Source organism: Sinohyriopsis cumingii, unplaced genomic scaffold (genome assembly GCF_028554795.1).
Source record: "Sinohyriopsis cumingii isolate HCF-2022 unplaced genomic scaffold, ASM2855479v2 utg000379l, whole genome shotgun sequence".
Taxonomy (NCBI): Eukaryota; Metazoa; Mollusca; class Bivalvia; order Unionida; family Unionidae; genus Sinohyriopsis; species Sinohyriopsis cumingii.
Genome location: NW_028315894.1, coordinates 1,536,412 through 1,563,406, shown reverse-complemented (window position 1 = coordinate 1,563,406; position 26,995 = coordinate 1,536,412). Strand labels below are relative to the sequence as shown.

The 26,995-nt window shown below is 32.7% G+C and overlaps 1 protein-coding gene across 1 annotated transcript; it reads left to right on the top strand.

Annotated features, from left to right (window-relative positions):
- The first annotated feature begins 850 nt into the window (after positions 1–850).
- LOC149774214 (uncharacterized) lies at positions 851–21,480 on the top strand. The gene is made up of 8 exons (XM_089945675.1): positions 851–2,787; positions 3,355–3,437; positions 4,421–4,577; positions 9,300–9,443; positions 12,932–12,997; positions 17,391–17,493; positions 18,790–18,936; positions 19,995–21,480. The coding sequence occupies exons 1-6, from the start codon at positions 2,559–2,561 to the stop codon at positions 17,402–17,404; spliced, it is 693 nt and encodes a 230-aa protein (XP_089801801.1). The 5' UTR covers positions 851–2,558; the 3' UTR covers positions 17,405–17,493; positions 18,790–18,936; positions 19,995–21,480.
- The last annotated feature ends 5,515 nt before the right edge of the window (positions 21,481–26,995 follow it).

Here is a 26,995-nt window from a genome sequence, read left to right as displayed (position 1 = left end):
ACTTCATATACTTGTTCCACTGAGTCTTAAATCTGTGAATATTAAAAGTTCACGACTTAATTGTAACTTAGAATAAAATAATGGAAGCTACTCTCTCCAGAGGGATAACTCGTACAAACTTATGTTTGTAAATAATAGGTATATAAACATTTTGCATATTTATATAATCTGTTGTTGTTTTTTCGCTCGCCGTACAGAACTAAACGTAAATAAAAATGATCGATTGAAGGGGAGGGTGAGAATTTTATATTTTTCTGCATTATAAAAAATCAGAATGTTGTAAGTGTCTTAATGTTGTCTTAATGTTATGCCTATTATACCTTGTCTGTATGTCTGTGTCCTTACTCTGTGCATAGCGGCCTTAAACGTATCGCTAAATATTTGAGATCACCATTATACTTATGTTTATAACTGATTACTCATTCAGTAATCACTGTGATAATAATAGATCATTAGAACTACAACATCGGCAAAGTGTGTATGTAAATAACATTATAAACACAAGATGTTATTATCCGAATTATGAGAGAGCAGGTTGTGTTATTTTATTTAAAGTATTAAGTTAATCAGACATTTTGAATTAGTGCCATCTTTAAGAAATTATACACTTGATCTATTTGATTCAACCACGCTTTAGGCAGAATACAAAATTATCAGTAATATTTATAAATTTCGAAATCCTTTCTTCGAATTTGTTTATAATTAACATGTTTCCTGTATATATATATATATATATATATATATATATATATATATATATATATATATATATATATATATATATATATCAATAATGCAGTCAACCCCTATGATAAAGTGTGGCAAAATATGTTGCCAATAACCGTTTCTACACATCGTTATTCCGATGGATTCGCTCTTGTAATTTGTAGAAAAAAATAAACATAACGCAGGTGTCCAAATGTGCTTCAGTGATAACATTTCAATCCCATTGAAAAGTGTCATTGACAATGTTGATTCAGGCCGAACATCGTCGCTTCACAAAAGGTCCTATCTTAACAGAATACACAAACAACAACGTTGTTGAAATTAAACGTTTACCTACGTTTGCCTACTTTTGTATTTTCTCATAAAGGGTAAGCCTGTAACCATGCCGAATAAATATGACCTTTAAATAAATTACGCAGAAATCGAACATTTTTTCCATAAAGTGTGAGCTCAATTACTTCTTCGATACACTACAAAGTTAATTTATGTTATAGATCGCACAGTTTTTGTACATTGCAATGAAAATGAAATTTATATTGCTTCTTAAAATTTATCGAGCAACTCTTTAATTCTCGAATATCGACAATACAAAACAAAGCGTGACAATTCAGGTTGGTAAATCATTGCCTCCTGATTTTTTCGTTAAATTTTTTTCTCTCGCGTAATCTGATAAGAAGAAATGCATTTAAACTGAAACATATGCTTTATAATAATTTAATTAATATGTCTTAGCTTGTGGGTGTGCTTAAGAGTGTTTTCAAGAAAAGGTCAAAATCTAGAACTTTCTTAACTTACCGCAAAGTGCACTTGCGTTATATTAAGACGAGACATTTACACAAACACCCAAGCACACACCCCAATATGGCGGTGGTTGTCCTGGATAAAGTTTTTTTTTCCTTTCTGGTATGACCTGACAAACGCGGTATGTAACGGTCGGGTACTCATAAATACTAATGTGTCATTTCAAAATAGATCAACTGCATATTGAATTCATAGCACAAAATGCACGGTGCACGTGTTTCTCAGACCTTTCCATCACTAAAAGATATAATAGAAGCGATGCTATGAATATTAAAAACACGCCAAACATATCATGTATGTGAAATATACCCTTGTATCTAATTACCGAAAAGAAAAAAGGTAGTCCGAAAAAAATGCAGAAAAAGGTATTCGGAAGGAGCTTTGTGCCAAGCTATTAAAAATAAGTTTCTTATAATATTAGGGAGAGTTCCGATCTACATATTTTTTTCAGCCTGACAAAATCTTCACTTGACGACGTTTGACAGCAGTGGCTCGTATGATATGAGTAAACCTATAATCGTCATTATTATATCGAGTAACAGAAAGAACGATCATTTAGTTGGTTTATGAAAAATGTGGGAAAAAGTGACTTATAGGTGCAGTGATATGACTTTTTATTTTAACTTGCATTTCTCATTAACGATAATCCCATATGTTTACTCTTCATTGAAATATGAATCTGCATTAATACGAATCTTCATCCCCAAAATAATACAAATATGAATCTATATCGCAGAAAGCGTCAGTGGTGATTTAAACTTTTTTACCAATAATTTTAGTGCAGTTTTCCCTCTGCATAGCGAATTAAAAATATATCCTTTATTTTATCAAGAAATTATTACGACTTTAAATATATTTACCTGTGGTAACAAACTGGAACGTACAGCGTCTACGTATGAGAAAAATGATTTGCTGTTCTTTCCGTTTAAAATGTAGGAATAAAATGGATTAAAACACCGTCACAACTTAGCAAGTGCACAGGCCAGACTGCGAATTTGACATGGGAGTACGAAAAAGAACCGAATGAAGAGATGAGACAGCTCCAATGGCGCTTTAACACTACAACAGTGATTGCATATCATTCTGAAAAAAATGGTTTCTCTGTAGATTCGAAATACCAGGGGAGAGTAGAACAAATTAGCGTCGCAGGAATCTTGCTGAAGAATATCTCTTCTAAAGACACCGGAAACTACACCCTCTATCCAGTTATATCATGGAAAGAGAGTCAGATCATTCGGTCAATTTTTCTGAATGTCATAGGTATACATAATGCATGTTAGAACAACGTGAACTCAGTTTTCTCAATATCCTTCGTATGTATCCTCGTCCTGGTGTCTATCACTATTATGAACTTCATGAAAGAATTAATTCAATTATATTATTATAACTGCTGTGATTTGTTACTTTTAAGGATCATTTCTTGTTTCGTTTTAAATTGTGTATTATGTAATACTGTCTACGGTGGGAGTGCGTATGTTTCATGACTTGGGACTACATACTGATTATAATATATGTCATACGTGCAGCTGCTATTGAGTATGCTAAACCTAATGGTAACACACAGACAAACGTTTATATGACATATTAAGACTAAACACTTTGAAGTTTGTCCAAGAATTTTCAGTATATTTATTGATACAGTAATGCCATAAAAATTCATGCTATAAATAAGCAAAATATACGGTGTTATATATATATATATATATATATATATATATATATATATATATATATATACCTTAGTTCACACATATCAGATAATAAAGCCTATCTTAATATAAATGAAATGTATTTTTTATTTTCTTGATTCTTCTTTCCGATTCAAAGAAGTAACAATGCAGCAATGGTGTACGTGCGAAGGACTTTCATTATCACCGTTGTGGAGCGGTGGACGAAATGTTAGCATAGTGGTATAAAACTGAGTATTGTTTTTATGTTCGTTTTGCTATATACTTATTTAAATATACATCTCTCACATTACATTCCATGGATATGTTTTGTCTACAAAAACGAAACATACGCCATATCGCACACAATGTCTCGATTATAGAATGGAGTTTTCCTTTATGTGACACACACATTTCATAATGAAGAAGTGCGATTCATATTACGTTTCCACTTTTATTAGAATGTAACAAAGTAATAAAGCGGATGATTTGTAATATGTAGAATCCGATTTTTCGCTCATGATTACCGCATAACATAAAGATCTTCAAATTACTGCTTATTCTTATTGTACAGCCAATACTTATGTCAATGTTTGATGAACACACACACACACACACACACACACACACACACACACACTTGTTATCAACAGGTGTCGCAATACATCTCTCTTTAATCTTCGATTTTTAAGCATCGGTGCTATTTACAACATAGTTTATCATATTGATCGGCAAAGAAAGAGAAAGAAGCGATAGTTTATAATAACCCTTTACGGCACCGCAGCACAAAAGTAGCTATCGTTTGCAAGATTGTGTTTTACAGATGCTCGAAACATGTAATAACTAACTGCACATAAACCATAGTTAGAAACTCTATTCCAAAGAAATTTATACGTGAAGTGCAACAAGATAAAACTTAAAAATGTTCAATTTCTGTAAAATGTATATAAACCTAAAGATAACGCCATACATGGAATCAAACTAGGAAGGCATTAACAGTTATATGCAGTGCACATAAATAAATAGTAACGCTAATGACGTAATTAAATCAGGTGAGTCATTTGACAGCGGATATTTTATTTCTCAGATATTGGTTTTCTTCTATACGGATAGATGCACTCACGTGTGCTCAATAACAAACACAAAAACCCTTAGCTTTATTGTCCAGGTTTTGGATATTCGATTCAAGAGTACTAGATACGTCAACTATTAATGGTGTGTTTCAGACAGACGGTTGTCACTTAGAGATACACTCTTCTCTTTGCTGTATAAAGGGGCCAGCAATCGAGTGCATGGAAAATGATCCACAGAAGTTATGTGTCCCTGTTACAAACCATACCAATATGAACGAAAGCACCAGTCCGATTGTGTCGGAACAAACAGGTATGTTGTTTATTTTTGTTAGATACAAAATATATTTAACTATGATTTCACTTTGTGCTTCAAACAAAAATCTGTGCACATTCAAAGGACTTCTGTTCCTTAAAAATGTGTTATGTCCCAATGCATTTTACACTATCACGATATCTGGTACAGTTTACAACTTTGCGATAATAATATAGCACAGTTGTTAGTTGCACCATATATCGTCATAGTGTAAAAGATACAAATATCCTTATCTCTATATTCTTGTTTTTCCATGTCGATATGCGATTCGGATTATCAAAGTATCATACAGATCGGTTTGTCCGTTTTTGACTTTCACTATAATAGTTACGGCCTGATCAAACAGATATAACGTTATTACCAGTTTTAGACTGGAACAGACCCACACTGAGGGAGATTTCATGGCCAAAATTAATGTACCAGTTTATCACATGTCGTTTCGTTTTTGTTGTAATTCATGCACTGCTACTTTTGATGGCTGCATTTGTCTTTGAAGGCCTACATTGTGACTCTCGCCTATCCATGATCCCTCCACATTTTTATAACTGAGGGTACATGTCAGTAATACTTTGATTGAACAATGACTTCACTCTACATCTAAAAGGCGCCAACGGGGCAACCAAATTATCAAGGTTAAACATCTTTCTGGTCAGACCAAATAGAGCCGGGATCGACCAATAACGTTGTCTTTTACCTTGTATGTACATATGGAGTTCATTCAAATTAATATTTTCGTAGTGGACAATGCAGCTAATCTTCCCGTTTCTTTTCCTGTCAATAATCACACATACACACATTTGTTCTTCTCTTTCTTTCTTTCTTTTTTTCTTTTTTTTATTTCTTGTTTTTTTTTACTGTGTGTGTCCCGGCTGCCGAAAAAGAGGTCGCGAGTCTGAAACTCGAGGCAGCAACCCAAATGTCTTGTTTTATTGTTTTTTATACTTTGATTTTTGTTTTCAAACTTTTGTTTAAACTCGCTCATCCCAATTCGTTTTTACCTTTTTCTTCAAATTGTTATGCTCAAACCTTCTTTTCATCACTCCCGTCCTAGGATGGGCTATTATTTGTCTTTCTGTTTCCCACTTCCAATCAAGAGGTCGCGAGTTCGAAACCCGCGGTCGCATCCCAAAATGTTTTTTACTTTTTTTGTATCTTTATGTTCAAATTGTTTTAAAACGTGCTCCTCCAAATTTGTTTTGTTTACTTTTTCGTCCCTGTACTAGGACGGACATTTAACCTAGTTTCATATATATGCATCCATATTGTTTTTCTGTGTGTACTGGGTGATAAATAAGAGTTCACATGTTTCCTGTATATATAGAAATAGAGTTCGCTAGTTCGATACTCGAGGCTGAATTGCAATTATTCCTATTTCTAAAACATTTTTTAATTTCAATGTTCATACTTTCTTTTAATCTTGCTCAACCCAATTCTTTAGTTAAAATAATTTTACTTTTGTTATTCGCGTCCTAGGACAGGCAACTAAGCTAGTTATTATCTGATACATGCTCAGCCTAACAACCTGCCAATGAACAAGAAAATTATTATAGGCATCACGTGAGCAAACTTGCAAAATACAGCTAATGCATCTTTGAAACCTCTGTCCACGTATTTATTAACTGATGATATTGATCTTTATTTCGTTCTTTTTCAGCCATTGCACCCTCACATTTAGTTTCAATTTAATGGGACATAACGTGCTGCTCTCTTTGTTCGTTCGTCTGCTTGTGAAGTTGTGTCATTGAGTGTTTGCTTGCTCTTTACGTTCGCTCCTTACACGTTCCATATACCCTAGGTCACTGTGATTCAGTCTAACACTTGAGTCACTGTTTTATGTTCAGATATTAGTACGTTACACTCTCAACATATTTTACCTTCTTTCACTTACACTTACAAAAATCGGTATTTACATGTATCTTAAAACTTAATTTGACCACACATACTCTAGATAAATATCTTTACTTAAAGTATAGTGAATGTTTTGTTAATTTTCAGCATTTCGTTGGTTACAGCATCAATATAATGGGCCAACTTCACATACACACATGAATATTTGTACGAGAATGCAACTCAGTGAGCGTAACTGAATACTACATAATAATATACACATGCGTTAATTTAATTGTTACTAATAAACTACTTCAATTTTTTATGCATTCGCCAGTAACATCCACAACACTATTCAATTATGTTATATGTTAGGTATTATGCTCGTGTGTAGTTGCATCTTATTAAGAATTACATGATTACAGAAATAAAAGGTCACTGTTACCTTTTGGGTGATCGAATGTCTATCTTTTAGCCTTTTATCCGTTATGTTCTCAATAATTTTGAAATTATTATATGCTCATTTTTTTTCTCCTTTAACTTTTCATTGTCAGAATCGTTCGGTATTTTACGATACTAACTCGCGCGCAACTTCATATTGCACTCATAAAGGAACTATTTCTATTGTAAATAAACAATGGATGCAGATGACCAGCACTTTTTGTAAACAAATCATGTACACTCACATAGTAGGCGGTTTACGTTTTGGTTGATTACATTCGTTTCTGAATGAACTAAAGCATATGTTTCGTGGACTGTCACATACCAGCTGCTTTGCTACAATTCGCGTTAACTTTTAAGATTGAATATTTCGGATTTAGGCGGGAGATGCCAGATTTCATAAAATTACTAGTACCTACAAATTTCACGCAAGTGACAAGGCACAAACTGTCTTCTTTAGCTGGTAATAAGAATGGAAAAAAATATGCTTACAGTTTTACGTCCTGAATTTCCCTAGTTCTGCAAATCGGAATTACATGCGCCATGCTACAGGTTCTCAAGCTTGATTACACATTTCGAAATTGTAGTGTAATTTCGACTATATTCCAAGTGCAATTACATCCTCCTTACTGCACTCAAAATGAAATAAACATTAAATTCCATATCGTCTTTTTGATAATTGTAAATGAAAGAATTCATATTTTCCCCACATTATGATTTCAAATATTAAATGAAAGAACAGAAACGCACTTGCAGATATCAACACGTTTCCCCCTCGCTATTTCAATCCAATGTATTTCATGAAGAATTTGCTCATAAGAATCCAGAATCCAGTCCATAATCACGACATTTCGTAGAATCGACAAAATACCAAAAGCTGTTCATTCAAGATCAAATGGAAAAGTTGTTGCAATGCGCATTCATTGACAATAATAATCTAAATTTTAAATTTAAGTAGACCAAAACGCCATTTCCTTTCAAAAGTTATGTGCAGCACTCGACTAAGTTCAAATTTATCTGGGCGGAGTTATGTACGCACTAATATTGTTACTGTTGTGGAATGATGAATTTGCGCTTGTGTGTTTAGTTTGGAATACGGCATGCATTCAGTTACTTTGTTTCTTGTAGTGTATTTCGTTTATATAATTAAGCCTTGGGTAGAATAAGAAAAATGATGATATATGAAAAAGGTTGCTGCATTTGTTTTGGGAAATATGAACTCGTTTTGTCGGATGGATATACTGCAATCCCAAAGTAAGGTTTTGTAGTAGTATTCCATCCGAAAAACTCGTTCATATTTTCCCATACAAATGCAGTAACATTTAAATATATTATTTATAGACTCCTCAAACTTTGTTTGGACGCAAGTCGGGAGAACAAATTTAAATCATGCCAACACAGCATTATGGTGTGCGGTTTTATATTTTCTATCGACTTCCGTAAATTGTGCTTGTGGCACATGTAATCATTGCAAACATGCTAAACTTAGCCCAGTGTGACATATGTTTCACGCTTGAATGACGCGTTTAGTTTTAACTATTTGATTCTTACATAACGTTTTTTTTTAGTTCTATTTTTTTAAAACTTTTTTTACCAAGATAAATCAAACTTTGTGTTTACCTTACAACTATGAAACTACACAGATTGATTCAGCGTGATGAGTGGTTTACCACATTCGTACTAGCATTTCATCTTCTACATAATGGCACCAACGTTTACTTCAATTCAGAACCTGTTTGGACCATCCTGTCGTGGAATATCTAACTACAAGGCACTTAATTCCAATTGCACTGGCATCAATCAGCCATTCAAGTTTCTTTATCGTCGTCTGCCCAAAATATGCCTACGAGTTTCTTGCCCTAACTTTATTTTTTAAACAACATTATCAGATTAATAAGTATTTATTGTTTTGTAAGAGACTGTTTTCATCAAAGGAATGTTTTGCAATTCATTCTAATGAAACATGAATGGGACCCCTACAAAGGCTCAAATAGCAACAATTATGTATATTAATCAATTTTACGTACCACACCGATCGTTTCTACATTCGCATGATCTTTATACGTTTAAGATAAAGTCACTGAAATTATATTGTTTTTATTCACATCATCACGAAATCTTAATCGTGTCCAAGGGCAAGTTAAAGCTTTTCCTTGTCAGTATAAAATGTTGTCTCTTAACGTTTATACAATATATCATCAAGCTTCATATTAAAAATATCTGATTATTGAATACTTGTTCATATATATTCTTTCTAATGGTATTAAGTAAAGAATGCTGACATATGTACATTCATTTGCTAGTATTTTCATTTAGTTTACACTTTGACGAAATAAAATTTGGTAGACTTTGAGCTTATTCTTAAATATCAGTCTAAGTGAATACAGGTCTTAACAATCTAAGACAGAATATTATTTTCATTTTAACAAATATGTACATGCATTTTTCCAGCTTCAACAGATGTACCAAAGGGAATCAACCCATTAGAAGCTGTAAACATACACCTTCCTGTGGTCATTACTGCCATGGTTTCATTTCTTGTTGTGCTTTCTATTCTTGTCGTATGCTGTTTGTTTCTTGTATGGCGGAGGATTCGTAAGTAGGTGACAAATGCAATAAATCTAATTAAACTATAATACATCTCCTTTTCCGAAATAATATTTGAATAAATAATTCAAACACGTTTCATATATAATAGTCCCGTATTTGTTGAATATATTAACAATCATACAATTCAAGGCTTTTAAAATTCAGTACTCAGGTATTAGCTGCACTATTTCTTGATAGAAAAAACTCATTGATGCCACAGCTGGAGTTTGCATTTGAACAGATATGCTTAATTTTAATAACTGATAATAAGTATTTAGAAATATTAAACTGCTAATGCTCAGATTTTATATTAATTTATTAGTTAAAGTTACTTTTAGGAACATGCACTGAACTATAATTATATTTATATTTTCAAATTTAAATAGAGCCTTGATAAACACTAATTGTCTATAATAATAATAATAATAATAATAACCGGTAACGCATATACAAATATATGAAAACACCCACTCAGCTTTACAATACAGTTAATATCTGAAAAGAACATTGAGAAAAACGTATTAGCATCCCAATCAAAGTCTTACTTATTAGGATTTTTAACATTATTATTATTTTGGCTGATTTCCTTTTCTTCTATTGAACTGTAATTATAGGTTACAACAATTGTATGGGAAAATATGAATGAGTTTTTCGGATGGAATACTGCACGACCCTACCATGGGAGTGCAGTATATCCATCCGACAAAACGAGTTCATATTTTATCATACAAATGCAGTACACTTTTTATCATATGCTCATTTTTCTTATTCTGATTAAGGCTTAATTATATGAACAAAATACACTATAAGAAACAAAGTAACTAAATGTATGCCGCATTCAAAACTAAAAACACAAGAGCATAATCATCATTACACAACAACAGCATTAATTATGCGCACATAACTCCGCCCAGATAAATTTGAACATAGTCGTGCGCTACACATAACTTTCGAAAGAAAATAGCGTTTTGGTCTACTTAAAATTAAAATTTGGAGTCATATTGAGAAAGAATGCGCATTGCACCAACTTTTCCATTTGATCTTGAATGAATAGATTTTGGTATTTTTGTCGATTCTACGAAATTTTGTGTTTCTGGACTGGATTCATCTGTGTAAATTCTACATGAAATACATCGGATTGAAGCAGCGAGGGAGAAGCGTGTTGACATCTGCAAGCGTGTTTCTGTTCTGTCATTGAATATTTGAAATCAAATTGTGGACAAAATATAAAGTCTTTCAATTGCAATTATCAAAAAGACGCTATGGAATTTAATGTTTATTTCATTTTGAGTGAAGTAAGGAGGATGTAATTGCACTTGGAATATAGTCGAAATTACAGTACAATTTCGAAATGTGTAAACAGTAAGCGACCTTAAATTGAGATAAATACCAAAACGTTTCTGCTGCTGCTGCTAGTGATTCGTGAGTTAAATAACTGCTTTAAATAGTTTAGATGATACAACTTAATATCTGAAAATCAAATATAAATGAAAATCTTTCTAACCTTCTTTTGGCAATATATAGCAGTAGGCGTTTCTGAAGAAATGCGAAGGAATTGTCCGCCAATGCTGACAACACCCACCACCCTCCTTGTTTCAACAGTTCAAGCAATACTATCAGTAAATTAGATTTCATAAAATAGATACATTGCTTGACTGCCAACAGTTTTCCATTCTTGTGTCTGACTTTGCATTGCAGTAAATCAAGCTGGATTAGAGGAGATAATTTTTCTAAAGCTGCGTATATAATACCAATCGGATTATTTCTTTTCAAAAACGCTGATATAGGTCGGTCAAAGAATGTCTCTTGGCATCATATTCAGAAATCATTTTCTTTTATCACTTCGATTGATTGTATAGTATTCCATTTTTTTCATGATATTGGGTAACTTGCAGAAAATTCAACACATTGACGAAAATTTTATTTTTAATATATATATTATTTCAGAAATCGTTACATCTGTTTTTAAATTATATACGACTACAAATGTATTTTAATCGTCAATACGCTGAACATAAATTTAATTGAATGCTGAAATTTATCCAACAATATATGATAAAGACGTCACATTTAACGTTCATCCATACACTAGGTTTCAAGAAGTCATTTTCTGCGTTGCCCATGAATAGCGATGCACAAAAAGAAGCGATTGAAGTACCTACAGTATGAATACAATTGATATAGACACATTGAAAATGTTTATTTTCAAGCGCCAGTTTTACTAAATCAAAACCTTTTTCGCTGTCTTATGTATCATGGTAGTATTTATGAGTTTCCTTGCCATCCGGGTGGTATATTTATGCTGAAAGAACTTACATAAAGTGTAACGAGAAAAGATTCCTAATAGAATTTCTCAAGCGATTTAAAAGAAATCTGAAGTGTCATTCACATATGAAAATATAAACTACGTTGAATATTGTAAGTGGTGAACATTTGTTTAATATATTGTTAGTCTGTGAGTTAAAGCATAAGTCTTCCAGGGTACGTAACCGTAGTCTTTCATCATAATGTTATGGGTTTTGGACGGAAAGTAATTCCAATGGGTGCGTATTTGTGGGGAAAATGTACAATTCATCGAATATGGAGTCGCTGATCTGTATCTTTCGTCGATACATTGATTTAAGTTTAATTTTTGTTCATGTGACAGATTATGAGAATGTTTTGTATCACACCTATTATATTTCAGTTGCTGTTCTCTGTAGTGTGTTTCTTATTCATTATGACGTTTGTGAAATTTTCTTCAAATTTATTAATGATTTATAGAACTTTATGGGTTTGGTCTAACTGAATAGAATGATCCATTAAATAAATGTTGAATATTCGAAGTAATGCCATCTAACTGAAATTCTTAATCAACGCATCTCCTTTCGTTTGGTTATGACGATTTATTCTGATTCAGCTACATTATTGTGGAACTAATTTATATGACCGACGGAAACAGAGCAAAGTTCTTCATAAATAAGACTGTTATCTTTACAGTATTAGCAAATAAACCTATTTCGGTAGCTTGCTTTTTTTAAAATATTAAAATAAAATATTTATTTGAAGGTCATATGCGTCATATTTTCTTTATTATAAAATGTAATAAGCCAATAAATAGGGAGTAGGTTGATACTTGTGTGATACTATCAAGTTACTATCAGTATTTCTTAAATAATTTTTCTGTTGTTTATATGCTTTAAATAAACTTTATCAACAACTTTAGGTTATATACATCGGATACATAGACTCATATTTTCTTAAATATATTTATTATAGGAGCAACATAAAGAAATTCACAGCTATATTCGTATTGTTTGTTTAAGACTTCATGTTTAAATGTATTCTAGCATATGATGGTTGCATTTAGTGTTTTCAGTATCATTCATATGTTCGTACAGTGCCTGTCTGATAATAAAAACAGGAATTTGTTTGCCTTTTACGATTGAATTTTGGCAACAGCTACTGATGAGGCTTGCATATTACACAGATTTTGATAAATGCATTAATTACAGGTCAGGACCATTATTGTCGGAAGATGGCTGAGGCAAAACACTCCTCCATAGAACTACTTCAAACCAGTAAGTGATATACATACACAGATATGAAGACAGACATAAATACAGAGACCCACAATCATGCATATATGAATAGATACATAACAGTTGCATGAAATTCAAATTTATTACAGCATTAAAGAATGCAAATAACATGCCAATCTTCATAAGCTATTTAGCGGGTTATTAATTATGTAAGCATCGTTTGTTCAAATGTCCTCTGCAAGCATTAAATTTACCCCACAATCTATTCATCTAAAGTATAGAAGTCTTCAATAATTAATGCATTTCACATTTTTTTTTAATAATGTGAATTCCTGTAACATTTTGTAGATTAATGAATGCTGGTAATATCGTAATTGTGACGTATATTCCGCCTTCCGCCAATACTAATTAAATAATTTTCTTTATTGTCTATATGTTTAAATGAAAGTTACTGAAACAGTTTTATGAGTTCATCTACATGAAAAATACAGACTGCTGCTGAAATTATCTGAATCTCATTTGTCCTAGTGTCATAGCTAAAGGACATTATATCTTTATCCTATTTATTTATAGACTTGATATTTAAATGCACTTTTAAATGGAACAGATACCCGTCTTCTGCCAGTTGAATAATAGCAAGGTATTGTATCCCGATTGTAGTTATATTTTCATCATGATTTATTTTTGTATCGTGGGTGTCTAAAATATAGTAACTATCACTATATTTTAAACAGATGTCGGTTATTTTAATATCATCATGAAAGATCCCTCTTCATTTTGGTTACCAATGACATGACTCATTTAAGAATATTGTATCGACTGCTTAATTTATGTATGCATTATGTTATAGAACGCAAAAGGCTTACCAAAATCAATCTTTATCCAAGTAAAAATCCTTAAATTATTTATTGTAATAGAAATATGTTCTTTGACTCTTCTAATCAATTCATAAACGAATTAACAAGAGATAAGTAGGACTCTTTGAAAGGTCCACTATCAGCAAACTAAACCCTTTTTGTACTTATTCTAACAATACGAAAATGGGAAACTGCTATTGTTTTTTTTTTTTTCAGGAGTTTTCCATATAATTTCTACAAATTCGTACGGATTAATCTTTGGACATTCGTTGTTAAATCGATTATAAACTTCTGTTCCAAAAAAGGCAACTATATGTGTTCATTACAAATGAGAATAAAAGTTCGTCGTGAAACACCGGAGACCCATGTATATATTGAATTATGATATCAACGTACAGATTTCAACTACTACCAATTGAAAAGGAAACCATGTTAATTTAGTGTAAATAATGTGTTTTATGTAATAAGTTATGTCAGAACTTGTGAGGTATGGAAAAGGAAAAGGTGTTAAAGGTGTTGTCTTGTGCCCACTTTTTATGAGTAGCAAAAAATATATATATATATATATATATATATATAGAGAGAGAGAGAGAGAGAGAGAGAGAGAGAGAGAGAGAGAGAGAAGAGGCATAGAGTCTTTTTACGAATTTTGTTTTACAAGCAGCTTAATCTATCGCAGAGCATCATATAAGGTAAATAAGATCTTTTAATCCATTAAAAGAACAACTGAAAAATGACAATGTACCAACTCGCTTTGACATTATATCGGAAAACGAAAATATAAAAGGATATAAAATAAGGTACAAAAGACGACGAAGTAACGCCCTTTTGCAATGGTAGAACACTAAATCTCAAAACATATTTCTTCTTCGCTATCTCTCAATCTCTCCCTCCCCCTATCCAACTCGTGTCTTTCCGACGGTCATGAGAGATATGCAAGCATGATATATCGTATACCATGGATCAATGGTATTTCTAGAAGCGTATTAGGTTAAATCAGTATTCCATTGGTTTTCTGATAGACAATCTCTGCTTGCTATGTGGAATTCATTATATATGATTGTTTTAATCAGGTGATATGCTTGCCTTATTATCTGTGAGTAATAGGCTTACAGCATAGAATTGCTATACTTCCTAGCATATTTCTTCCTAACGATAGGCATGACGTATGGCTATATATAGGGGAGGTGTATGCGACATCATCAGTCAGTTCTAATTATATTTATGTCATAACCTTTGGCAATATTTTATACTTTAATCCTTACAATAATACGTTAGCGAGATCATTGTCCGCGTCACTGTCACACTGGTTTCAGGGAAGGTAATGTAATTTCCAGCTTTGATAAGGTTTACATTCGTGACGAAACAGCTTACAAACTATCTTGAGAGATTTTATGAGAACAGTGGTTTGCAGTTAATCTAGTATTAAAGAGACAAATACTAGGTCAGTCACAAACCTGCATGTTTGATCTATAATGAATGTATTTATTATTCGATTGAAACACAAGAAATGGATATTTTCTCAAAAGTAGTTTACCTTACTTTGAAAATATTGCTAAAACTGCACACGGGCCTTAAAGGAAGAATTTGAATACTTGGGCTCCTGTCCATCTGTTCTAAAGTGCGCAAACATTATATTATAATATATTCACTATGTGCTATACAATGGAAACGTCTCACATTTGTTAAAGCAAAAATGCCCAAGTCCTCACGATTTTAAGATTATAGAGTTTTCTACTTGACCTCAGGCATAATAACCATTTTCTATTAAATAAACCTATTACCTAATGGGAAATAACCTTCTAGAATGATCCTGACTTTTATAAAACATTAATCTGGTGTGTGTATATATATATATATATATATATATATATATATATTTCACTCAGGAAATTCAAAACATATACCCAAATAAGCATATTTACTTAATTTGTTAATAATATTACTGATCTTAAGCACATACGCATAGAGAATATGTATTACTTGTTTAAACATAATAAAATAAAGATAAAAAATGGTAATGCTAAGTAACAAACAAAGCAAATTAAATATACTTAACATCAGGATTGAAATTCAGTAATTCTAGGAACTAGCATTATGGTGATTAGACATTTATAAACGTTCCTGCTGATTATATATAAATAATTTTTCAAAATTGTATACCTTCTTTATATGTGCAGAGATTTTGGCCCATATGATGATAAAGAACAAACGTTAAGATTATTAGGGTAAACAGTTGATATCGGCTAATATTATAATATGCTTTAAAGACTTCGCTGACTTTAAACAGCAGCGAATTATCACTTAAATTTGCAACAAATCTCCGTCTCAAGCTAGAAATGTGAAGACGTCGACAAAACTAAAACATTTTCTTCTAGGAATTGGTCATGGTGCAATATAAGATACGCTTCAGAACACAGCTTATATTACAACCATAACGAATTCACATTAAAGTCCTATCAATTATATGAAATACTGATGATATGAAAAGGCTATATTATGGTTACAGAAAAGAAAAAAAACTAATAAGTTAACTGCTTCATTGGTCAATTAAATTTCTAATAGCACAATAAATGTTTGGTACTACATAAATTCACACTCTCACTCAAGTCTGATATTTCTAATTACTACATGTTTTAACATTAGACATGTTGGCGATCGCGAGAAATAACTTAAAGAATGTTCGGAGAAGAGAGATGATTTGCTCGTCATAAATTATTCCGACAAATGGCTAAGTAGACATTTAAAATTACATGTAATTTTGATGCATGTTTCAAACGCTTTATATTTTAGCACATATTGTCTTTTATTGAATACATGATAGTAGATTTAGGAATTAGTTTTATTTATCTGAAAATAATTTTGATATCTAAAACTTTATAAATGTTACAATAGCTTTCACAGACAAAAGTAAAATAGTCAGGAGTATTACACAATGTATGCAGCCCAAGTTTTCTTTAGGCAAATGAATATAAATTTGAGTGAATCCTCCAAACGCATCCATTGGTGGTTAAGGCAACAGAAAGATATATAACGCAATACCAAACTGATATTAAGGCACCGAAATCAACCACTCTATGGTATGTCCTGAACTTACAGTATTCTTTACCTTTGAAGGGGCGTTCGTTATATAAATCAAATTTGTATGTTTCAGGTATGTTAATACTGATGAAAAGACTAAATAAGTAGTAATGGAATCAAATCTGATAGATTTCTAAAGTTGTTGCACCGAGTGCACCAAAGTAATTGGTGAAACTCCTAATGTTACAAACAATAGGTGCAACTGACTGTGTGATTGAATATGTGGAAAAAATAAACAATAGTGCAAAAGCTGCTTGCATGTCGCCACTGATTTAAATAGTCCTTTGTTGCAAATAAACCATCGGGACATTTTTAAGATCAGCAGAAATTTTATTTTCGGATTTAGTTGTTAGTAAAGCATTATGTATTTACAAACAGATGATTGGGTTTTGCATAAATCTGTCGATCTACATCAACCATAATAAGCTCTCCCCTTTCCCTGCTGTTTCGAACTTTCGGCATGATCACTGAAAACATAGATCTGTTTCATTTAGGTGAGATGATATAGCTAAGTCGCTTGGACACAGTGCCAATATGGCAGTTGCATTGTGCTGGAATTAGACGAGGGCATTGTTGTGTGACTTGGATCTAGTACAGGTAAAACATAATAGTGAACACAATATTGACTTTTTCGTCTGCAATATTGAACACATTCTGTTTATATGAACATTTAACGCCTTGTAATATTGCATCAATGTATGTTGATGATTTTGTTGCAATTGGAATTTTAAATGGTATCATGTACATTTCGAAAACAGAGTAAGGGTATCTGTGGCATTGGTGATTTGCTTACAATTATCACTTATTTACCTGCTTTCACAAGTTTATAGGTTTAAATCATATTTGGATCATTATGTGATAAAGTTTCTTACTTGTGGCTGGTCAGTGGGTTTGTAAAGGTACTGCAGCTTCCAACATAAATTAAGCTGGTCACTACAATACAGTAGATATATTGTTAAAAGTGGCGCTAAACGCTTGCAAATTCATCAACAAAACTGGATATAAGTGAACTATTGTTGGACATTGCGTTAAGCACCTACAAAAAATAAAATGTAAATTTACTTGGGATATAATATTGCTGCTACATTATGTTAGAGATTAATGTAAAATTAAGGTCGGATAATGAGTGTGGAATTCTTTCAGTACCATGATATGTAATAAAATTCACAATCTCATACATCCAAAGAGTGAAATTGGTGAGGAAAAATATGACGAACAATCAAGATTGTTTTAATGTCTGGCATAGTAAAATTTAAAATGCATTTGCATTTATATTTGCAAATAAATCGCATGCATGAAGTGAAGAAGTACCAACGTCAATATCACTGTAATTATTGTCAAAAAAATCATACTTAAATTAGTTGGTACATTTAGGACAGAAATCCTATATATTCATTAATAAAACTATCGCGTAAAATCAGTCACTAAAAAGATTTTTATTTACACTTGGCGTGCTATAGGTACCATTGAACCAAATATTTATTAATACTTTTAATTTTCTAAGTATATATTTGCCATACCAAAAGAAAAAGGCTGCTAGCATATAACACCCTGGTAGCAAAGTCTGGTTAATCACTCGAACGAGAAAAGATATATCAATACTGTTGCCTAGACAACAAACTTCAGCAATGGAGGGATGCCACTAAGTGACAATAATTTTGTACCAAAGATGGTTGGTCTAGGGTTGATTAAAATGTGGTTTACATTAAAGTCTAGTGTAGTCATCTTAAAATTTAATCATATATGTTAGATCTGATTTTTTGATAACTCGAAATATAAATGTGTATTCAATTATTTAGCTTTTTGAACAGTTTACAGTAAAATCTCTATCTGAAATATGGTCTATATTTGGATGGAATTATGTTTTTGACATCTTTATTTATTTCTAAATAGGCCTTGGATAGCTGTATTGCATTTTTATGAAAAACTGCCAACAATAGTCAGCTTGCACTAAGGATGTGAGAGCCAAATGCAGAGTAATGTATCCAAAGTACAAAAAGGGGAACACAAAATTCCTAATTGACTGAACGTTTAGCGAAGGTATGAATTAGCAATTAACAAAACAATATATCATTTTTTCTGAAGGACAAATAGTTTTATACTAAGTGAAAATACCTATAGTTTGCATCAATTTAAAATAGTAAAGGCAAAATATTTGTTGAAGTTGAAACATTAATTTTAAAAGTCATGCTTTATTCCCTCTTGAAAAACATATGTACAATTGCAACATGTTCAACACAGTTAATTTTAATTTAATCATTATATTCAAAACAAATTGCATTTTGGACATATATTTTTGTATGACAATTTGCTTTTCTGCATATTATATTGAATGCCTAGTAAAACCTGTGTTCAGAAGTGAGCAGTTGTTTCACATGAATGACGAAGGAGCCCAGCATCTGGTAGATGGAGTGTTATTCACCAATCTTCTTTGTAGATTTATTCGCTGTCAGCCTCATGGAGTCCAGTGTTGTTCAGATTTAGATCAGGAAAGGCAGCACAGATCCTCCGAACAACACACGATATAATGATATACCTTTCCTAAGAATTGCCAAAACCTTCAGACAAATTATTTATATGCTGTGCAGCGATATCTTCTGAAATAGTAGTTTGAAAACTAAATTGAATTGCTAATTAATAAAATATGCTTTAATGCAAAAGATCAAATTAAGAAATTGAAAACATGGTTAGTATTTGTAGTAGCTTAGTGTGATTTAACGTTAATTTAAATAATTTAAAAAACCGAAAGATTCCAAAATGAAAAATAAAATATTCATGTATATGCGCCGTTTTATGCATGATATACCATAATCACTGTGTTTATAATACTTAGAAGATGTAAACCTTGAGGACAGAATTTATATCTCTAAAGCTGGCATAAAAAGACGGGAAAATATATGAATATATTTTCTGTATCAATAACCTTGTCACTGCGCTATCACGCGTAGATCATAAAAATACACTTTGATAGATAGTCTTATTCTAGAACATGTTTTCAATACTGGTGGTATTTAGCTTTTAAAACACGAATGTCTAGACACAGTGGAGTGAATAGTCGATGGTGTGTTATTGCTTGTGTCTCTATATATTCGTTGCAGATATTTCTGGCCCTTTTATCTAACAATAACATACACATTCTCCTGATGTGATCATTACTGAACTACGTCCACAATTACAGCCTGAATACAGCCAGCGACGTTGCTTCTCAAAGGTGTATGTACCGTTAGTGTCATTCGAAGCCCATAATCAGATGTAGAGTAAACTTATATAGACAAAATATGACCTTCTGCCTTTCTTAAATATGTATATGATTATTATTCGGAAGCTATTTTAATAAAATGAAATTGCCAATGATTTTAAACTGGTTATGGTACCTACATTTGTGGATTAATGACATGTAGGCTAAAAGGCTCCTATCATGCATATTGCGAAAACTTTATATCCTAAATTGTGCATTTTGCACGCTATGTACATAAATGCCAATGGCAAACGTAAAATTTGCATTTTGTTTTAAGAAAATACGTAAGTAATACATACTTTTCTATTAGGTTTTGACACCTATGTTCGTTTTCACTTAACACATGTCGCTCACTTATATGTTAAGCGCTAATTTTATATCGTCGTCTTGCAATAATGGCCCCAGAAAAGGCAATTTATGTATTGGTTGATCATAACTTCACAAACAAATGTAGTGCATGCACTTTGAACATTTACAATAAACAAATAATGATATTTGTTTACTGAGAAGAATTAAACAATTTCAAAGCGTTAGTGACGAAAGCTGTTTTGTTTTTGCATCGTTCATCAGGAGAAAAGCTTAGCTAATGTTATTAATACTTCAAAAAAAAATATTGCTTATGATAATGATTGACCTTAAACTTATATATATAGATAGATAGATATACCAATTTGATGAGAGAGAAAAAGAGTGCACAATAGCTGCAAACTATACAGCGTCTAGGCACTTTTTCTATATATATATATATATAGATCATACTTTTTTACCTCCCCGACCGAAGTTATCGGTTTTAATACATTTATTGTCAAACAGACGAGTGAACTGGCACTGGTGTCTTATAAGATATCAAATGGGTCATCAGAATCGATATTATGACTAACACCAATAGAACGATAAAAGAAATCAGTTTAAATACATTTCTTAAGATACCAAGTTTTTCAGAACACAGTAATTCTTTAAACTTTGGTACATTTCGTCTCGTATAAAAGTGCTCAAGTAGTAGTTGCTTTTTTTGTTCTCTGAAATAACTACATTCAAGGAGATATGAAATTCGTCACCCAAACAGTATTGCATGCAAGGGATACACAATCTTTTATTTCAAGGCAAATTTTGCCAACTTCTGTTCTCTATCATTAAGCATTATTATATTTGCCTAATATCGTTTTGATAAGGCTTTTAACAAATAATGTTCTAGTGTTAATTCCGTTTCAAAAATTGTATATATCAACTTCTGCCGAATTTGTAATGAATGATTCCCAAGTTTGTACAAAATGATCACGAAGACTTTGCATACATATTGTATCTAGTCAGAATTTGCTGTGAATCTTTTGGTTAAGCAAAATAAATCGAATCCCAGTTTCCGATACCATGTTTTGATGCTCTAGACCCATCTGTTTCTGCCTAGACCAGAATAATTATTATCATGCAATGGCCTTTGATACATGATATAAGATACTTTCCATTATATACCATTCATGAGAATTACCCTATAACCGACAAATCATCCTTTTATTTGCAATTGAATCGGGGTTCTACAAGAGCACCATAAAGCGTATACGTCATATATTCCAATATATCTAATATTTCAAAACCCCATATCCCAGCCGTGTATGTGAGAATTGGGACTACTGTCCAATCAGAAAGTATAAGTTGACATTCAACAGGCAAGTTCAGATTTAACATTCTTATATATACTATTCTCCGTTAGAGTCAGTCCTAAATATTTATAATTTCTGACAATTTCAGGTTCTGAATCTCCTAATTTGAACTTCCTATTTTTCCTATTTCTACATTTCCTAAAATGTATAACTTTCTTTTTGCTTGTGCTAACGGTAAGTTTAGATTTTTGGCATTAATCAAATAATACATCAAGGATAATATGAAAATATAACGTTATTGTCTGCAGAGAGCATGCAGATAGTTCTAAATATCTCCATCCAGTAAGTCAGTTGTAATGTCATTACAGTTCGAGTTCGAGCAGCGATTCTCCATGTCATTTAGGTACAGGGCAAAGAACACAGGAGAAAGGCTAACTCCTTGACTAAAAGTAAAATGCCCTGATTTCTTTATGTTATGGAATATACAAGACTTTACGTCCATATACATATTCGTTTTCCCATTTATATCAGTGTTAATCAGATTTTTCTCTATGCCAACTCTCCATGCTCTGCCGAACGCCTAAGAAAAATCCAAAAAGGTGCGAAGCAATGGCTGATGTATTCTCTTAAAGGATCTATTAAGAAATGGAGGACAAATTTCGAGTCTATTTTGAAAATATGTCATGCATCAGAGAGTAAATTGTACTTTTCTGGAAAAAAAACGAAATTCTATTGTCAAGAAAAGCGTTAAATACTTTATAAAGACAACTTAATCGCGTAACCGGACTGAAATTGGCCGGATCTGATACATATCCATTAATTTATACATCTTTTCAATCAACTCTGTAGTCCAAGTTTCTGGGACAACACCTGTATTTAAAATCAGGTTGACAACTTACATAAACGGAAGAAAAGAAAAGCATTTCCTGTACATTTCAAGTATTCATTCGAGATGGAATCTTCACTAGGCGACTTGTTAAATTTCAAATTTCTTAGTACATTGAGTATTTTCTTGGAGACGACTGGTTCGTTTAATACTGTCTTGTGTTCTATATCTGATGGTGCCACATTTGTATCTGTCACGTCATTATTTTCACTGGATGAATTTATGTTCCTAACATAATCATACAAGGTGTTCATTTCGATAGGTATGTGATCATTTGCTTTAGCCAAATTATTTATTATTGACCAGTAATGTTTTTTATTTGTTGTTTGTGTGTTTCTTAGTTTGTCTTGAGGTTTCTTTCTATGGAGGGTTGAGAATGTTCTGATTGTTTTCTTGCAATGTCTTCTGGCAGAAATCATATCATCTTTATGGTGATTTTATTGTCAGTATGATATTTATTTCTAGCAAGCTCCTATTCTTTCCCCCATAATGTCTTACTATGTACTTTATTATGTTGCTTTTTTGTTGTTCCTATCTGCAAATGTTGTATTAACTATATGTAAAAGAACTGTTGATATTTTGGCGGAAATGTATTTACGTTTTGTTTATAGATATTCGTAATTTCTCTCAAATCAAGTAGTCTGTTGTCGAAAACTAAAGTATCGACTAACGCCTGCTACGAATATATTTTCTTAATAGAACTTCGCAATCATTTTTCGACATATTTTTACTTAAATATGCACTTATTCACTTCAGTGTGTACCGCAAACGTTACTACATTATTAATTTCAGAAATCATTGGACAAACATTTTGAACACAAACTGTGTTGATTGAATTAAAACCTTCCACAGTGGTAACTAAATGGTCTATTTACGTTTACTCCTTTATTTGCACGTTTGTCTATTCCTTTGTCATGTCCGATGTTTGAGTTGGCTAGATACATATTGCATGTTCTAAAATGTTCTAACAGTCGATTGCCATAATAATTTGGCCTCTTTCTATCTCTAGTATGTCATTTCATTTGGATGCCATTATTGCTGGGATGCTGTACATCGTTAAGGTAATCAGCTTGGCCTTTAATGTAATAAAAACATCTATATGTGTAGTTCGGCTGCTCGAATCTTCTAATAGGAAGACATATTGAGTTTCGTGACGTCTGATCAGTAGCTCAATGTGATCAAAAGCAAACGTATTTATTTAATAGTATTAGGAAGGAGGTGTATAAACAACTCCAAATATGAAATCATCTTTCGTTATAAGCAATTATTGTGAAAACGTTAATCCAAACAAACATATATGTAGAGCGTTTCGATAACAGATACATTCAAAAAGGAGAAGCTGATCTTACTTTTGTTTTCGTTTTGACACGGATCATCAAACTGAGTAATTTGCTTACAGTATTCACACTGGCAACTCTGGACAATATATTGCTTCATTCAGTGTTGCTTCTACTTTAGTCGCTGTGATCATGTTCGAACTCGCATCATTATTTATGTATGGGGATTTTTGTACAGTTTTCTCGTGGGAAGGAGTCAGGTATGTTTCCTCAATTTGAGTTTCTTGTAGTTGTACATGGTATCGTAGGTACTGTTCAGTTCCTGAGTTATGTCTGTAAGCTGAATCTCTGATTTCATACCCAATAAATTGTATGTATTTTGGAGTAGTGCGAGGCTGATTCAGCTAACGGTGCGTATCCGTTCAGGATCATAACTCCATCAATGCTTGGGTTTGGTATTAGGGTGTGAGGGTTGTTGTGGTTGACGAGTGGGTGGGTGATCCCAATATTTTATTAAAAATATTACGGAAGTCCCACCCAGGCTCGATTTCGGTTGGAAGTTAAGCTAGTGAAAGATAGACGTACAGCTCCAAGCACACAGTTAAATTATTGAATATACAAAAAATAAGTGAAATTCAACAAATAACAATTTAATAACAATTCAATAGTCAAATGATTCAAATTTCCCATGTACACTTCTTCCGCTCGAGCCTGTAATAACCTATTGCATCATTTGATTAGCAGTGTGAGATAGATTTCCACATGTCATGGTGTTCTACTCATCTGTGTATTCTTCTCGCCTATGCCTCTAAATTCCTTCTCCTCATCGACTTGTCTAAACTCCTTCTCCACCTTCTCACACTTTCTCCTCCTCCTTCTCCACGACTCTCTCCACCGACTAGACTTTGGTCGACTACGACTGCTCTGCTGGTCTTAACTTTGTCTCCACCTCACCTCTTGGAGACTCGGGACTCAACTTTACCGGAGGCTTTGTCCCCTAAACGGCTTCAGTTGAAAATACAAGGACGGTACAATATTTTCCCTTAGCCCTCTCTTCTCGCACTACATCCAGCCTATCATCAGACAACATCTGTTACATTTCTTCGGTTATGTATTCATTCACATCGAAATACTCATACGTTCTTGTATGGTAAAACAACGTCGTAATAAAAGCACGGTATCAATTATATCTCATACATACATCAATAAATTGCGTCACATCAGTACATATTCCTAATCCCATTTTAGTAAACAATATCACAATAATCAGACGCATTTCTTTACATTACAACTCATACACAATAATTCCAATATCCATGCTCTAATATATCCACACATCCTTAGTAACTAATCTTACACATTTCAACCGTTGTCAAAATTCACATATCAAGCATGTTTCAATTGTAACATAGCACATGAATACATGCACTAGTTTACTACGAAGTCACCTAATAGCGAATTACAAAATTATTTCTGACCACAAAATAACAATCTATATAATTCTCTACATAAAACTCAAACCGATTCCTCAAATACACATTAAATAAAACACTACAAAGGTAATTCTACACATTAACGATGCTAGTAATTAAATATACATACTACAAATAATTACAATTACGATGCCGTAATATTATGCAAAAGTTGATTATGTAACTGACTGACCTTTTTGAAGCTTTGCCTTTCCTTAGAATTTGTGTCTAAGTTTTACCGCCAAATTACGAGTGGCTTCTCAGAGTAACCCTACTTCTTAGGAATCTGTCTAGGCGTAACTGACCCTTTGCTTTCGAGGTACGAATTTATAATTCGGATCTAAGTTGTAATCGCACCCTCTATCTAAATTCCAATTGGATGTCACTATGAAACCGAACTTCTCTTTATATGTCCGCGTGGGGATGAATGAGAACACGCTCCGTTCATCTCTAGGGTTTCCTCTGATCTCTGAATAAGTTTTTAATATGTAGGTGTGATACGGCAATCCGTTTTCCAGTTGGCACGATCTATCGCCTGTGTCGATTCAAGATTTCCCTCTCTAGCGGGTTACGGTAACCTTGCGTAAGAGATTGACTCTAGCCCACGGAAATGTTTAGACATCAAACACATGGCCGCGGCAGTTATACATGTCTTAATACCTTGGATTAGTAATCGTGACATAAGGTCATCGATCTGGCTTGGAGTACACTGCGGGTTAGTTGCTATCCAATTGGTTTCGAAGAAAGATAAAACATTTACAGTAAGACAGATTAATGCAAATGTATTTGTTCCAGTGAGTAATCCTTTCGAAGCGATGTTCTTTTTTAAAAACACACATGGGACCAGGTTCACGAGGCAAAACAAATTAACCTATATAATTATTACAAGTTTTCAACGTAACAACATCTTATGCTATTTGTATGTGTGTTTCACAAAGCTGTCCGTACGAACATGTATTACGTCTACGTCATACTTTTGCGTAAGCTACTCTTTAGTATGTATGATAGATATTAAATCGGTAAAATTTAAAAGAGCAGCTGCATATACTCCCAATACACGACAAAGATGACAAGAACAACAGTCGTGATAAAATAAGCCATAAAACTATCCGTCAAAAAATGCTTTGATTCATTGGTTATATTGAATGAAATATTGGTATTACAGGTATTATTTCTGATGCAATAAGATAGGATGCATGTGGTTGTGCGTGATTGTGTGTGTGTGTGTGTGCGTGCGTGTGTGATTCATGATTTCTCTGTGCCAATTAACAGAGATGTAGCACCCTCTTCCATCTGTCCAAAATAAAGCCTTAACAGATAATCCTTTAAAGACATTAGTACCTTTAGATAGTATACATTTTATTTATCAGCATTTTAAAAACTAATACAGATTTTCATCCTTTAAAAATCTGCCGTTGACTGAATTTTATCCGTCCTGGGCTGTTGTCCTTTCTGCCAAAATGGGAAAACAGTAGCTGTGTGTGTGTGTGTGTGTGTGTGTGTGTGTGTGTGTGTGTGTGTGTGTTTAAAACATCATATAATTCCATCAGATATCAATCTTTGCAACTCCACCTTGAAAAAAAGATGACCTAGTAGTTGTAAATGTTGTATTGCAAAATTAGCTACCA

Excerpts from the sequence above, each read along its gene's own strand:
- LOC149774214 (XM_089945675.1), top strand. The coding sequence starts at position 2,559 with ATGAGACAGCTCCAATGGCGCTTTAACACTACAACAGTGATTGCATAT. Across the intron at positions 3,438-4,420 it reads GACGAAATGTTAGCATAGTG|ACAGACGGTTGTCACTTAGA; the intron begins GTATAAAACTGA and ends GGTGTGTTTCAG. Across the intron at positions 9,444-12,931 it reads TCTTGTATGGCGGAGGATTC|GTCAGGACCATTATTGTCGG; the intron begins GTAAGTAGGTGA and ends CATTAATTACAG.